At 41.2% G+C, this 17,419-nt stretch overlaps 2 protein-coding genes across 2 annotated transcripts in view; one reads left to right on the top strand and one right to left on the bottom strand.

Moving 5' to 3' along the window:
• nrm (neuromusculin) overlaps window positions 1-17,419 on the top strand; it is a 234,736-nt gene that overhangs the window by 119,825 nt on the left and 97,492 nt on the right.
• Window positions 14,912-17,339, bottom strand: LOC115565042 (mitochondrial sodium/calcium exchanger protein). Its single transcript, XM_089259258.1, has 8 exons — window positions 17,192-17,339; window positions 16,906-17,123; window positions 16,512-16,837; window positions 16,382-16,456; window positions 15,788-16,318; window positions 15,578-15,717; window positions 15,287-15,521; window positions 14,912-15,222 (listed from the first exon to the last, which is right to left on the bottom strand). Exons 1-8 carry the CDS (start codon window positions 17,228-17,230, stop codon window positions 14,990-14,992), a joined length of 1,797 nt encoding a protein of 598 aa, XP_089115384.1. The 5' UTR covers window positions 17,231-17,339; the 3' UTR covers window positions 14,912-14,989.

Here is a 17,419-nt window from a genome sequence, read left to right on the forward strand (position 1 = left end):
TCCTTTGGCTTGTTTGTTTGCTTGTTGCTACAAAATTTGAATGCAAATATGCTTTGAGTGTGTTAGTGTTTCACTCTCTCACTCTCTCTCCCTCCCTCTCACTCTCTGTGACTCTCTTTCACTCTTCATATGCGTTGGGCAATGCGTTTATCCTTTGGCAGCAGACACAAAACGTTCGGAGCTCAGTGGAATTTGTGTCGATTTTACTTTGTTTATGTCTGGGGCGAGGAGTATAAATGAAATTCATTTATTTGACTTTTTACGAACTTGTTTTACTCGTTCGTTACCTACCTCCAGCAGGGGGAGGGGAAGCAGCAGCTTTCCTTAGAGACGAATTAACGTCATTCGAGCGGCAAATAAGAAAATTTCACTGCCATTGCAATGGATCCACAGTCAGAGTCAGAGCGACAGTCAAAGCCGCAGCCAGAGTCAGAGCCACGCCCACTTGACCCCATTACAAATGCATCGAATGTCAAATGCAGGCAGCAGCCACTTAAAGACGTTCAGCTTTATCGAAGCTCAACTTCCTTCTGGTTGGATTAATTACGTATATAACCCAAGCCGAAAGTTGAGCATTCATTGAGATCAGCTCAAGGAACAGGAAGTCATTAAACTGCTGATTGGCAAATAAGTCATAAAGTTGGCCAGACGGAGAGATTTAAATGCGAAAATAATGAGCAAGGCGAGCACGAAGACGGAATACCCTTAATGTGAAATCGACAGAAGAAATATCAAATAAAGGAGAGTTTCATCGGGATACAAAATGTCTCTCTTTTCATATTCTTCATATATCTTTTAAGTTTGCATTTCATATTCATCTTGCATATTATAGCAGGCTCTTAAAAGCGAGGCGAAAGTCCCTGGAGATCTGATCCCGGTGGGACCCTGACAGAGTGTTCATGTCAACTGTGGTTCAATGACAATTCGGTCGCTTGACTGGCAGCTCCACATGTCACTGAGTAATGTCAGTTATGTAAGAGATATGTTGCTGATTTATCAGCTACCCACACTCACACACACACACACACTTGCACAGAGGAACCACATGCAAAAAATTACGCATTCGCCGCGTAGTTCAATTGAAATATGAGACAAAAATTTAAATTGAATTTGTTGCTGAAAAAGAAGAAGAAGAAGAAGAAATTATCAGCAGCATCCGATTCCCAGCATTTCGAGTAACTGAGAAAGTTTTTACGCTTGCCCCTCTTCATGCTTCTTCTTCTTCTTCTGTTTGTTATATTTAATCAGATGCAAATGAGCGCAAGTTGAAGTGCCCTCTCTCTCTCTCTCACACCCTCCTCTCTCGCTCTCCCTCTCGCCTAATGATTGTTATTTTTGTTTGGTTTTCCAAAAAGTTGTGCTAAAAATTATTGAAAATTGAGTTTCGTGTAATGCGTTTTGTTGTTCGTACTTTGACATAGATAAAAGATGTGTCGCAGCTAATGCAAATGAACAAGGCAGTCAGTCAGGTGAGACAGGTGAGGTCAGGTGAGTGTGAGAATATGCAGGTGTATTAGAATACTTGATCAAAGCAGCTACAAAACTTTGGATAAGTATTGATTGTTGGCTGAGTGAATGAGTTTCGTTTGAGTTGAGCTGAAGTTGAAGTATGAATGCAGAGCTAACTTAATGGAGTTCTCTCGAGCTCCGACTCTCCCACTTTCATATTCATATATATAATTTTGCTGCAGCTTTTTCTATTGACAATCTTTCCGTCCAATTAACTTTGATAAAACCGACTCAGCTGGCTGTTAGATTGAGTAAGCCTCATTCAGACTGCACTGGCCATTCGCTGTTAATTAGCCGACTCCGATTTCAGCCACATTTTTAGCTGGCCCAGAGCTGGCTTTGGGCCGCAGCTGGTCGAGTGCGATGGCCGAGTGCAGCGCGCCAAAGCAGATTCTCAGCTATTGCCATTGTCAATTAATTTGACAGTTTAATGCAAATAAACCTTTCGCTGCAAATGGGGGCAGCAGGAGCAGGAGCAGGAGCAGCAGCAGCAGGAGCAGGAGCAGACGGCCAAATGAACTCGTGGACTCAGCGCCAATTTCAACGCGTCGCGACGTGAGTGCGCATTAATTGGGCTAATTAAATGGGCCGAGCTGTTGGCCAACTGAACTGAACTGAACTGAGCTGAGCTGAGCTGAGCTGCGCTGGGCTGGGCTGCGTTGGGCTGCTGCTTGTGACTTGTTGGCTTTAAGTTTAAAGTGGCCCGCAGCAGCTGCCGCCTTTGCTCAATTAAGAGCTCGCAACTTTTGGGCGCTGACAAAGTGAAAGTCCTGAGCTGAAGTCAACACGAAAATGCCATCAGCTCGACATTGAAATATCTCAAGGCAGCCAGCTGTGCTATACCCTGTACACAAATCGTGCAGCGTCGTATGAACATTTAAGGGGAAAAACTATTGAAATATGAGTTAATTTACTATAGTAAAATTTAATAAATTTGAATTAAATATAATAGTGTAAATTATTTTGAATAGCATATATGAGAATGTAAATTATTTTAAATAGCAATTTGTTTATATATTAAAGCGAAATTAAATTTTTTTAAAGATTATTTAATTGAAAAATTTAATAATATTAAATTGCAATTGTCTTTCTTTACAAAAAAAAAAAAAAAAAAAAAAAAAAAAAATTAATAAATAAAAAAAAAACAACATGAAACTTAAATAAAAAAATAAAAATTAAAAATAAAAATGAAATGAAAATAAAAAAAAATTAAAAAATTAAATAAAATAATAATATATTCCAAATTAAAATTATATTGTTTAATTTATATTGTTTAATTTATTTTAATGTGGAATATATTATTATTATTTCATTGAATTTTTTATTTTATTTTATTTTATTTATTTTAATCAACAAAATAGTTCTATAAAAGCTTTTCTACTTTTCAATCGAACTTTCAGCAATTCCAGAGGGTATTTCATAGTCTATCACTCGCTCTATGGCAATGTCCTGCTTGTTTGCATTGTCCACATTGCAAGAGATGAAAAATGTATATAGATATTAATGCGCAGCGCAAAGGAGCTGCATTTCGGACAGGGCCTTTAAGAAATTGCAAGGCTTGGCCCTTGGCTCGGACAGCGATTTATTGAAACAGCTCTCGGTATTCTTCGTCTCCTTCTCATTCTGCTCTCTTCATCATCTTTTCCTTCTTCCTCTTCTTATTATTATTCTTTCAAGTGAAATTAATATTTGCTGCAGCTGCTGCTGCTTTTGTGACCAAAAATTGTGTGTGCTGGGCTGAGTTTATTGAATTGAAAATGCATTTGCCACAGAAATGGAGCAAGCAATTGAATTGAAATGTGTAGAAAATGGAATCAGGTAAGGCTGCCATCAATACGACAGCCAACAGCTGTTCGGCTCAACGGAACTTAAGCACTTGTTCGTTCATTCCATATATGAATATTAATTAATTTATATATTTATTTATTTATTATTACATTTGCAATCTCGCTTTTGTCTGTCTAATTAAATTCCTTCGCTCATTTAATTTGATCAATTAATTTTAATAACATTTCGTCTCGTAAAGCTCGAGCTCTGTGTGTGTGTGTGTTTTCCAATTAAATTTTTAAAATAAACTAAGTCGATTTTTTTATTTGGTATTTGTATGATAATCTTTATTTAATTTTTTATTTGAAGCGCTGTCCTTTCAAATGCTACACTACACAGGTAATGTGGCGCAGACAGGACAGTGCGTCCAGGCAGGACATCATGCAGGACATGCTCGGGCTCTGGCCATATCATTTGAGTGCTTTTCAATTATATGTCGCACTAATTACACGCTTTAAGCCGCCGCCGGGCTGAGGTCGTAATTAAATTCAAACGCCAGCCAGAGGATATCAAGGACGCTCAACATGGCCAGGACAACATTGTAAATTTTCTATTAAGCGAAAATTCCCTAAGCTGATTTTGATGTCTGGCTGTCAGTCAAGCGTTGAGCAGAGAACAACAACAACAGCAGCAGCAACAACAACAACAATAAGAAGGAAAGCACAAAAAAGAAGGAAACCGCAGGCATGGCAACCAAAAATAATACAGCTAGACCGTAGAACGGATAAATGAGTTGTACTAGACGTGGGTTGGGTCGAGGGGGCGGCTGGCGGGTTTACTCATAAGAGAAAGACACGCATAAAATTTGTATAATGCTTTACAGAGAAATCCAATGCGACGAGGTCTACGAGCAATTTTTTGGGGCCAAGCTTTTAATGCGCGCAAAAAGGATTAAGAGACAGACTCAGCGAGACAGAGCGGGAGGGGTAGAGAGAGCGGGCGAGCTCGAGAGAGTGTGAGGCAATGTGTTTCCGGGCGGACTTTAACACATGTAGAGCTCTTGTATGCAAATGGAGCGCCAGAGACGTAGGCGTTGCGCGAAGCATACGATTTACATACATTTAAATTTGCATGCCAGGACATGCCGAGCAGCCTGGGTGGAAAGAGCGAGAGAGAGGGAGAGCGGGAGAGTGGGAGAGTGGGAGTGGGCTAGAGCTGGGGTGCGGGTGTGTGGGTAGCACGTATTCCAATTTACGCGCGCGTTCGACAGCCGACAAACATCATTAAGCGGTAAACAGTCGACGCCCAGCAGCAGCAGCATCAGCAGGAGTCGGAGCAGCAGCAACAGCACGACCTGCTGCCAGCTAGTATAAAAAAAAAAAAAAAAACAACAAATATTCAGCTTGTCCTGCCAACGGGATATTTCTCGATTTGTTGGCCAAAGCAAAAAGTAAGAAGAAAATATCACAGAAATCGCGCACAAATTGATTTGCGTACGGCTGCCGATCGAAAGGTGCGAGGGCAGGGCGTCAATTGTGGGCGTGGGCATGTTAGGCACGGCTCGAACAACTGCAATTGACAGGCAGCGTAACGCACGTACTCATTCAGATTCGCTCCGAGTTTCGCTTAAACAAGCAAACACACTTGACTGCCTTTTGCCCTGCCTGCCCGGCTCCTGCTCGCCTCCTGCTTGCCTCCTGCTCGCCTCTGTTTTACTCCCCTTTCAGCTACTCTGCGCTGCGATATGTGGCTTAAGTGGCTGCCACTTGCCATTTCATTTCTTTTTGCAAATTGATGTGATGTGCACATGATATGACAGCAGAGCGAGCGTGGATGTGTGTGTGTGTGTGAAAGAGAGAGAGAGAGCGCTGAGTGCAGGCCCTGCTAAATATGCTATGCTTTTTTCTTTCTGTGCTGATGCGATTGTAATTGCGTGTGTGTGTGTGTGAGGAAGAGACGACTCCTGTTGTGATAGCTACTAATTAGATTTTATGTAAATGACAACAATGCTTATTTAAATTAGATAGAATGGATGGGCTGTACTTTCTCAAGAGCTCGTCTTACCGCTAAAAATAGCCGGGGCTCACCGCTAAAACACGTCGAAATTGCTTTACATCAGTTAAATGTAATTTCAGAAAAACAGAAATGAGGAGATATATTATTGTAAATATATTTTATTTTTTCCCTACCTTTCTCACACTTTCTGCTCCTGCTCCTGCTCGCCTGAGGAACCCTTTTGTGCATCCACAACACCTTTGGCAGCCCTTCGATACGTATATAATTAGCCCATTAGTTGGCCTAAAACAAAAGCCGGCTCATTATAACGCTTTGCGCTGACCGTTGCTGCCACGCCCATCAAAATGGGGCGAACGTGCCAAAATTTGTACCTCCCCCCGACAACAGCTTGAACTTTTACCTTTTGTTTGTGTCGTGCTCCCTCGGCTGACGTCTTCCAACTTCAAAAACAATACAATAACATTTGCATCATGTTTTCCTTTTCGTATTCCTTTTCGTTTTCTCAAGCGCCCCCAAAGAAACACCTGACCTCCATCTCCCCCTCATGCCCTTCGGGCCTGCTGGCCCCGCTGCCTGGCTAGCCGCCCTCCGCATTCTGACAGTTCGGTTTTCTTTTGTCTGTATTTTTAGCGGCCGGCGGGCATTCGGATCCCTTTTCACCAAAAACTTTCCTTTTGCTTGTCAGCGGAAGGTGCACGAGGCAAAAGGGAAGCCCCGGCTCGAGCCCACGAGCGAACGGGCCGCGTCCCGGCGCGTCGTCTGCGTCCGGAATTTCTGCGACTACATCAAACAGGAGTCGACGTTGACTGATGCCGAGGACATGTTGTCAACCATTCAAGCAACCAATTTGGCTTAGCCTGCGGCACTTTCGCTCCCCCTTCTCGCCCTCCCCATCTATCGGCCTTCTCTCTGGCATTCTCTGGCTGTCAAGCTACGCCCGTTACATCCATTGTCCAGCTCGCAGACTGACGTCGTCTGCAATTACGTTTATTATATATTAAGCTTTAAATTAATGTGCATGTTTCCTATGCTCCACTTCAAATTTCAAATGAGAATCATACGCTTCAACAAAATCTCAACAGGCATACATTACAGGTTTTCAAAAAGGCTCGCATTGCTGGCTAAGAGCATACCCTGTAGTAATTGAGTTTTGATTGTGTTCTATGAATGCACTGATTCAAGATATTGTTAGCATAACAATAGCTCTCATCATTTCTTCATATCTCTCTCTCTCTCTCTCTCTCTCTCTCTCTCTCTCTCTCTCTCTCTCTCTCTCTCTGTTGTCTTTGCATATTTATATTTTCTGACTCTTGATTTATCTGTTTTCTTATTTCTTCTTCAGTCTCGATTTTATGTTTCTCTGTCTGTTTTACTCTCTCATCTTGTCTCCTTTCTCTGCCACTCTCTCTCTGTTTCTCGTTCTCATTATGAATCTCTCTCTCTCTCTCTCTCTCTCTCTCTCTCTCTCTCTCTTTACCCACTTTGCTTTCCCTTACTCTACAAATTACGCTCATAAGCAACATACATTTTTCCCTGTACACAATACTAATATAGAGGGTATCTTATTAGTCACTCAACAAATTTCCTTAATATTATTGAATGTTTTTCTTTTGTTTCGGCATTTTGTTTTGTGTTTGTGTTTCTTTTTTTTTTTTTGTGAATTTCTTTGTTCGCTACCTTTCGAGTTGCTTTTGTTTTGTGGAAAGTTTATAACGTTTTTGCACTACATAAAACTTTATTTGCCGTACAGTGAGGCAGCAGCAACACGGACCAACAACAGCAACAACAACAAGTTTTGATTAACTTTCGTGCTCGTCGCAGCAGCTTTTGCTCATTTCCTGGCTCATCCACAGACGCGCAGCTCCCCATTCCCGAGCATCCACACAAATATCCCTCGAGTTATGATGCTTAATTATATCAGACTCAGCCGTTAGTCCCCACATTGAGTTTATCTCCCGCTACACTTCATACTCCGTCCACTTCCTTGCGGCGCACGTGCTTTTTAAGTTCACAGACGCGCGCAGTTTTGATTTATGTTCGTAGAGAAACCTTCAGCTCCCGCCCCCCTTGCACGTCGCCCGCCCAGTAACGCAAGTACGCCCGGTTCGTGGGTGCATTTAATGAGCTCTGTCCTGCGTGAAGTTTTATTTCTTTTACGAATTTTTAATGTATTCAACTGAAAACTAGCCCGCGGCTCGAATTCGGTCAGCTTATGGTCAGGACTCGCGTTGCCCAGAGAGAGCCCCCACTCGAAAGAGCACGAGATCCACGAAATGAAATGAAATAAAATAAAAAGCAATGAAGCCCATTGGCATCGGCTTTGAGAGCATTAAAGTTGCTCATAGAGAGAGAGAGATACCCTCACAAATAGTAGCTGGTACTAGGGACTCATGCCCTAGTCCATTGCTCTTTTCTCAGCAGCATCACATAAATCTTTCATGTGCCTCGCTTTGATTGCGCCTGATGTACCTTCGGGGCAGACATCTATTTGTGGAGCGCTATGAAGGAGAGATGTAGAGTCTCAAGTCTATTTATGCTACTTCTCTTGACCTTCAGTGGCTAAAGCAAAAGGTCAGCGCGGCTCTAGTTTGCAAAATGAAAGCGAAATATTATGTATAGAATTTTTTAATTATTTTTGTAATAAATAAATTTAACTAATAAATAGTTTTTATTCTTTAATTTCAGGTAAGCTGACGTGCTCTGATGTCAAAGGTATTTTGTTGTTTTAATTAAAAGCTAGATTTAATATACTTATCGAAGAAGCGATGGCTCTTGCATAGCATTTAGCTTTTGAGTGTTGCAGCAAGCAGCTTTGCTCAGTGAGCTATTATAGCAGGCAGCTGCTGGACAGTCTTCTATTTCAGGTGTTGATTAAACCCTTTGCCTCATATTAAATGCATATTTTGTATATCTCTCGTCTATATATATATATTTATTTTTATTTATTTTGCCTGCTGCTTCATCAAAATGAAACAAACTTTTTTGGCTGGCTTAAAACTGAGAAAGAAAAGAAGGAGCAGAAACTTAAAACCAACAATGCTGCTTATTGCCAGCGCTTCAAGTGCCACGCCCCCACTTGGCATGCCGCCCACTTGCGTGAAAACTCATAAAAACAACAAGCGCACGTTGGTCGTTTCCACCAGGCGGGCAGGCAGGCAGGCGGGCGGGTGGGCAGTCGGGCAAGGGGTGCTCCCCTATTTTCGTAAAACTTTTCGGTCCACCCTCTTCGTTTTAGGCCTCTGCATAATTTCAACAATTAAAACACACAAATGTGCAATTCCAACAATTACTTCAACTTCCGAATGGCATAAGGAGCGTACTTCAGCCACAGCCACGCCCACGCCCGGCACGCCCCCGTCCCGACCGCAATAAACTTTAATCCTTTTTACATTTAAATGAGGTAGCCCAGCAATAGCGAGTAAGAGGGAGAAAAGTAGAGAGAGAAAGAGAGAGAGAGAGAGAAATAGAAGAGAGAGTCTCACGAATTTGCATACAAAATTACGAAAAATAAAAAATTGCATTTTAAAAACATATTAACGACAAATTTTAAGAGAAATACTAATATACATATAGCACATATGCATTTACAGTTATTTGCCAAGCTAGTAGAGGTGGATTGCATTGTTTTTTGGTTTTTAATTAAATAAAAATAGTGAAAATAAAAAGCGAACACAACAGGGGAATTTGTTGTTGCTGTTGCCATTGCCGTTGCTATTATTCCGGTTACAAGCGCCGGACAGTGGCGCATCCGTTGCAATGTGTAGACCCAGGATAAAAGGAGAAAAAATTGAAAATAATATGAAAAGGTCGCCAAAGAGTTGGCCAAAGAAATGGCACAGCGTAGCGACCACAAAATAACAACAACATAAATGGGAGGAGATGCAGGAGACAGAGGCAGGAGACAGAGGCAGGAGGAGTAGCTCAAGCTCGACTCCATTGAACGTGAACTGACATTAGGGATTAAAGAGTGCAGTATTTTTTCCGGTTCTGTTGTCTGGTAACTCCATTCATTATACCCTGCACAGCAAAAGCTGAGGGTATAGGCATTCGAATAAGAATCTGAGCTGGAAAAATCAAAGGAAATCTATATTTATATTATTAATTATGTGTTTTTGCTATTCCGAACTGCGTTGCCCTTATACAATTTAAGCATACCCACTGCCCTATACATTTTCAATTGTTTTCTATAAAAGTCTTTATGATTTAAAATATTTATTAATAAAGTAAAGTCAAGATACCTTTTATATTATATTTATACAGCTTCTATCTAAGCAAACTCTAGCAGCATGACGACTATATACATATATCTATGCCGAAACGAAAAGATTTTCCAATATCTTTGCATTTACTATATCATCATAAAGATAAAGATATCCCATCATCCTATACCAAAGGGCATTAGTTCAGTTCATCAACTGCATGGACTTTCTCCTTTTTGCTTTCTGTTTTTACAACTGGGAACTGGCAACAATTTCATTTTCCATTCATTCCGCATGCAACTGCAACGTGGAGTTGCAAGCTAAAAACATTTGCCGGATTCATTAGTGATTTTTCCCTGCTTCTTGTTGTTATTTCGTTGCTGCAGGATATGTCAGACGGGCATTGTTATTGTAGCAGCTATTTGTTTTATTATTTATTTGTATTTGCGCTTTTTGTTGTCGTTGTCGTTGTTGTTGTTGTTGCTATTGTTGTTGCTTTATTCTACTTTTTTCTCTCTAGCTGCATCGCGCGTATTTGTTTGCTCATTACACACGTCATCATGTCAACCGCCAGTGGCCATGTCCTTCTTTAGCCCAGTCCCCCTTCCGCTCGCTCCTTCTCCTTTGGCCAGTGTCCCTGTCTGACATCTGTTCTGGTTAGAGCCGAACAATTGCTAGCCATGGAACAATTGGCTTAGATTGAAGAGCAACCAATTGTGTGTGGGGAGGCAGCCAAGGGAGGAGGAGGAGGAGGAGGAGGAGGAGGAGGAGGAGGAGGAGGCGAACTGGAACGAATGGGGCATATGCAACAAAAGGATAGGATTCCATGACATGGCCGTCGCAGTTGCTGTTATTTGCATTGAACAACTAAGGGAAATATCTGGCACGACTTTGATTAGACGTTATTTAACTGAAGCACAAATATACACATTCTGCTGGACTTGAAAAAAAAAAAGGAAAACAGTAAATAGCCTGAACAAACAATAAGTGAGAATCAGCAAGGGAATATCCCGAAAATAAGGTATAGAGTAGAAGAGTAGGAGTTAGAGTAAATTATAGAGCATATGAGAACTGAAACAATATCGGAATATATGAGTATGTGTAAAAATATATTTGATTGTGAGCATAGAAACATATAAAATGATGCGTGGAAACGAGTTTTAGAGTAATAGAGTGTGTGAGTAATTGGCTGGTGTATTACTTCATAAGTACAGTTCCACTACTCTTCTAATCTGATATTATAATACTATAATAGTTTCATGATCAACCACTCTCGATGTCTCAGTCATTAATGTTAGTCCTCCTATACACTTATACGCTCTCATATTTATTTTTAAGTACATCCTTATACTCTAGAATGAATATGAGTGTATTAGAAGAAGAGTTGCAGAACTATTCAAGTGGTATTCAAGTAGAAACCTTAAATGTTAGAGTATTAGAGTCTATTGCTGGACACTCTCGATAGTTAGTATACACACATATATATATATATAATATGATCCATCTTTCTTAATTTTTGTTTCTCTTTACAACTTCCTGCTGCAGCTCATCAGTGCCTTACATCAATTTACGAATCAAGAACAGAAGCTGTTTACCTTTCAAGCTGCAGCATTATTTGATTTATACAAGTTCTTATGCTCGACGATGACTCGATTAGGTTCGTATTACGTACGTACATATTTCTTCATCCACTTCTCTGGACTCGCTCTGTCTGCAGCCATCATTAGCAACAAAACGAAAGCAGATACTCCTTTTATTTTTATTTTTGGCTCCGCTAGGCAGCCCGTGCGCTGAGATTCCTCAGTTTTGCACAATTTCTCAAACAACATTTGGTAAGCCTTCAGTCGGAGTTGCTCGAGCAATACATGCGAACCTAAACTCGTTAAGAATCTCATATATACACGCACACAATCACACACACACACACACACACGCGCGCGCGCGCAGGAAGAGGAAGACATGGAAACGGAAATCCAGCTTTTTAGCAAATTCGTACACTTCATTACGGAGGGGGGCGAGGCGAGTGCAGAAAAGGAAACAAAACGCGAAATGAAAAGCTTTCAAATGAAACGAATGAAAATCGCATTGGAATTCAGCCCAAAACAGTAAAAGAGAGAGGGAGATATGTATATAGGAGTGCGAGGGAGAGAGAAGGGGGAGAGTTTAAGGAGCCCACTAGACGTCTTCTTGTGCAGCTCATGGAAAATGTAAATAAAATTCCATTGCAAAACATTTTGCAATTACAGCGCACGGCTCCGTTCGCTCCCGAAACTCCCAACTTCCACTTCAACTCGCTGCGAATTCGGAATTTAACTGCGACTTCGTCTCGACTCCATTGGTCATTAAATATTTAGCAAGAGGTGTGCAGCGCAGGTGGGCATTGTGCGGCATTATTGGCAGGACGAGTGAGGGATTGTGAGGGGGGAGTGGGGAGCGAGGGTAGCCGCCTGCTCAAGAAACGTCTCAGTTTACCTTGGCGAGAGCGAAAGTTTTCCCAGTTGCCTTGTGGGTGACGTCCTTTTGGGTGCCATCTACCCTGTAGCCAGAGAGGCAAAGAGTCCTCTAGAATTGAGAAGAAACATGTAACAGACTAAGAAAACAGAAAAACATCTAAAATAAAGCAACAAATATAATAATAAAACTATTTGTTACGTACATATATTTCTATATAACATTAATAAGGTATATGAATTCTTATAGTTCCCTTCCATATTGATATAGGAATAAATATAATAATATTTCCTTCATTCCTCTCATGAAAAGAATAAAAACTCTCTTCAGCAATAATTCCTGGGTATCTTCGTGCACAATCCAAGTCTCAATATAAAGCCTTGATTTTCTTTTGCTTTACGTTTCTGCTGTGCGTCTTGATTCGTGAAAATGTCGCGACGTTTTTTGCTACACTTTTGTTTTAACGTCGTCTGGCCGCCTTTTGGGCCAAATCGTCGCTGCAAATTACTGAAATTAAAGCTAACGAAGCGCGAACATTGCCAACAGTTCGCTCGACAACCTCCGACAACTCGGCAGACATATCGCAAACACACACACACAGCAATTCACATTGGGGCACCAGGACCCTATACAGTGCTAGTGCTAACCCTACCCCAGGCTTACGCTTTGCCATCAATTCGCACTCTCTTGGCATTTCTTCGTGGCAGGTGGGCAGATGGGTGCGAGGGCGGGTGGTTGGACTGCCTCAAGGTTTCAGTTCTCCTTAATTTTCACGGCATTTTCGTTGGCTCTTGGCAAGTTCTTCTCGCCCAACAAAATAAAAGCAAAAAAGAAAGGTAAAACAAAAAGATTAAAAGTTAAATTCCCACTTTTGTGGCAATTGAATTAGCTGCCTAAAAGGCTAAGTACGTTAAGTAACTGGAATGGCCCCAGTTGAGAAACTATTTCCATTTCGAGTTTCATTTTTGGCGTGGTTTTACTTTACTGTTGGATTGCGGGAATTCTTCTCTTATCTGGTTTAATAGAATAATAATATATTCATTTTCTATTTAAAATATGTGGATTTTATTAAAGAAATGCCTTCCATATTACAAACGCATTTCTCCTATGCTTATAATATAATATTTTAATTTTCTATTTCAAATAAGTGGATTTTATTAAAGAAATGCCTTCCATATTCCAAGCGTATTTCTCTTATGCTTAAACCATTCAACGGGATCACAGGTTCCACAAACAATAGCTGCAGGCTGCAGCATTAATTACTTTATTGCTCTCCCTCTCTCTCTCCCACACTCACGAGTGGCCTAACGGGATCATCAGAGCTGCTGCAGCCAATCGCATTAGCGCTCACAAGCATTGACAATGCTCTCTCTCGCTCTCGCACTCGCTCTGGCTCTGGCTCTGCAGCAGCGCTCAAAGCACAGATTCCACAACTTTACGTTCCACAGCAATTGAATCCACTCTGGGACAGTTCTGTCTGCGCGCAGAATTTATGATGAAATTATAATACACCATGCAGGAGGGGGATAAAAACAAAGCGAAGACAGCTGTGCTCACATTGGCAGCATATTGAACTCAGAGTCGCCCAGCATCTGCTTTGCATGGACGGCTGCCAAACTAAGGCGCTGGGGGATTATCACGAGAGCAGGCCAACGAAGAGGCAAACGAAAACAATAAGGCAAAGCACACACACACACACACTTCAGTAATATAAGAGCCAGCCACACACTCAATTAGCCAACGAGGGGCTGCTGCAGATCGCAGTGCTGCCGATACCTGAGAGCAGAAACCTTTTGTTATTGTAGCTACCTGGTAAACACCTGCGTGCAACTGCGTAAGAGCGCGCGTGGCAGCAGCAACAGCAGTAGCAGCAGCAGCAGCAGCAGCAGCGGCCGTATGTCTCATTAATAAACGAGTCGATAAGCAAGGGCAGCGTGGCAGGTGAAGGGGCTAGCACACACGCACAGGTGTCAGACGCCGCTGCCGCCTTTTCGGCTCTTTCTTGTTTTTGTTGCCAGAGCATTTGTAATATAAGAAGACGCCGAGTCGTGCTGCTGCCGTTTGCTGGCTTTTTGTTTTGCTACGCTCATTCGCCTGCTGCTGCTGACGCTAGCAGCTCGCTCTCTCTCTCGCTCGCCCTTCCTCACAGCTGTGTAGAGTTTTATGGAGAGTATCTACTTGTATCTACGTGCGCACGTTTGCTTTGGCTGCCGGCCAGCCAGACTTCTTTATTGTTGTTGTTATTTCTGTGCTCTTTGCTGTTCTCTTGTCTCTTGTTGTCCTTTGTCAAGCGCCAAAAATAAATGCCACACGATTTACGCTCTTCCTCTTGCCTCGCTTGCTCGGTCTCTCTCACTCTCTCTCCGTGCTGTATTTGAACTGTAAGATCTTTGAATATTATTTAGTTTTGCTTTTTGGTTGCCTTCCAGACATTTTAGCTAATTAATGTTTGTTTGTTCTGTTCTCTGACCCACATATATATTCCGCACTGCTTTTAATACACTGCTCAGATACACATATTTTGGTTGAACTTGAAATTCGTATTCCATTCCCTCTATATCTTTGGGTGGTCGTAAATTTCGACCACATGTAGATCCCATCTGTAAATCGTGTACATACAAGGGGACGATCCAATTCGTTTTATCTTTTCATTGAGTAAATTTTGTTTGTTTTGTGTGTAAATAAATTGTTGAAGCTGAACGAAAAATTACTAAACCTAAGATGTAGATATAATAGTAATATATATTTAATATATATGAATATAATATATAAATATATATGTATATATATATAAATATTAGCAGTACTAATATTCAAACTTATATAGAGCTCTTCAGTCCCTACATTTTTGATCTAACAGTAATCAGTCCCCAGCATAACTCAGCATTTACTTCTACATTACTCTATTAGACATTAGTCAACCTGGAAATATCTATTTAAATTGCAAACAAATACAACATATACAAATGTTCTCGTTAAATTTCGAAAATTTTTATTTTGGCTCAATGTATGAAGACAAATACGTAATATCGTAGATGACTTCAAATTCAGCTAAAAATATATAGAGACAGTACAAAGCGTATATGATATATGAGTATATTCCAATCGAACGACGCGTGAAGAAGTTGTAAATCAAGCCCCAGGCCAGGTACGAAAATACGGCAATCATATAGAAAGACGTGTGTTATATATCCATGCATGCCGACCATCCAGTTGGCCGAGCCCTTCACACGAACATGACCATTCAGTAAGAAGATCACACCCATACCCACTGTCAACTCTAAAATGATATGCGGGGATAGAAACATAAACATGTGTATAAACATATTACTTTGAACTCATACCTAAAATGGGATGAGCGAAAGTTGCAGCAAATGCCATTCGCTCGTAGCCCTGTTTGGCGAGCGATGTATTCACAATTACATCGCCCACGGTCGTGGCAAGCACACGAATGCTGATCGCTACAAAGTCCTCCGACAGGTTAAAGGACAGGCCAATGATTGCGAACAGCACCCCCAGCTCACTAACACAGAGCATCATTAAGATGAGTGTAGTGCTGAAGCCAATTACAGCAAAGATCTAAAATCAATTAGAAAATGAATCAAAATAGAGGCATCACAAGTTATGGGTCTTACGAAATGATAAGGGGGCGGCTTATCTGTGCGAGAGTGCAGAAACACAGCAATTGCCAAAGGTACAGTAATCGCAAACGAATATAAGGCATAGGTAAAGTCAAATTTCATAGAGTAATCATCATAGGACTTTAGAACAAGAGCTATATGAATCGAGAAAGGTAAATATAAAGTTCAGTGAGAAAACGAGAGAAGGATGGATACATAACTTACCATTAATAAGCAACGTACAAATAAATGGACTGATTATTAATTGAATGCAGTTGAGTAACTTGCTCCAACCGTGCTTATCGGCCGTATAGTCTGGATTTGGAATTATGATAACGCTGAGGAGATATAAAGGGGAGAGTATTAACATTATGCCACGCCCGCACCAGCCTTTCAGGCGCCATTGCTCTCTATCGACGGGCCACAGTGCCTCACGGAATTCACTGAATATGAACATGTTCTTGGGATTGTCCGGATTATGGAGTATGTCGCGTGTGCTAGCCTTATCAATGCCTTTTTCTTGCGGAATCACCCTGGAGACACGTCCGAATCCAAGCGTAGAACGACGCATCGTGGACCTGCGCAAAGAGCTCTTGCGAATCATATTATCGTAGTAATAGGTATGCCGGTAGTTGTGCAGCCCCATCATTGTGTCTATCTCTAGGGCAGACAATTTTAGCTCAAGGTCACTCAGTTCCTCATGATCACTGATTGTCAGATCTCTGGTTTTCATTTCGGCAATCTTTTCTTTCACTTCTGTGAAAGAATTTCAGAAATAAACATCAATCATCCATTGTGCAGTTCTTTTCGGTGACTTACTCTGCATGTAAAGACGCGCCAGTTTTAGATCGATTACATTAATGATCACATATATGAAAAACATTGATACAAGAACTGCAAGGTTAATTATTAAATAAGACATCAAAGAATATGCAAACATATAGATTACTGCAAGCTTCCGTTAATGACGCGAATTCATCTGAAACTATACAGTAAATCAGTAACTCGCTGCACAAGATTAGAAAGAGAATATCGCGTATCGCGCACGCCTTGTTAATCTGAAATGATCTAAGATAGCAAATGGTACCGCCGGACAACAAAAGGATGGATAGGCCGCTGCTCATGTTTGTAGAATAGACCGGTGACAGGCTGCGCATGGGCATGAGATTTGTCAACATCTCGGGCGCTGCGTTGCAGAAGGCAACCAAGACGATGCCAGCTAAATATTCGTTAAAATTCAACTTGATGGTAATGATCTTGACTATATGAGTGAAGCTTAGAGAGAAAAGAGCCATTCATTATAGGAGTAAAATCGATAAGTACTTTTGAGTTAGCGCACTCACTACTTCTCCAGTATAAGGATCCACAGTATGAGGAAGAATACTATTGTAGCGTAAATGACAATTACAAGCATCTCCGAGCTTCTGTCATCGACATTCATTGCGCAGTACATGATCCTGTAGTATCTTATGAGATTCATGGCCTGTTTGCAGTCCGCTGCGGCAGTTACATATTTGCAACGATCCACATGCTTCACAGTCATCGCGCTGAAACAGCTTACCTGAATAGTAGGTATGATTGAATTAAGTGCGTTTATGATAGTCTGAGCCTCCATAATTATCTACTCACCTTGCTGTAGACTTCTGCTAAAGAAAAAGTTCGGTTCATTGTGCTATTTTCCCTCTTTTTGTAATTTTTTCTGTATTAATAAATGTCTCTCCAATAAGCAACTGATTTGAAATACTAACCTCATTCGACTGAAGTAGTTTTCAGGAAAAAGCAAGGCCTGGTTTGGGAACATAAATTAAATTGACGTAGAAGGGACATACATTCGGAGTAGGCTAGGGTGGGATTTGT

The sequence above is a fragment of the Drosophila navojoa genome, chromosome 4 (assembly GCF_054131105.1).
Source record: "Drosophila navojoa isolate 15081-1374.11 chromosome 4, UAZ_NAV_1.0, whole genome shotgun sequence".
Lineage (NCBI taxonomy): Eukaryota > Metazoa > Arthropoda > Insecta > Diptera > Drosophilidae > Drosophila > Drosophila navojoa.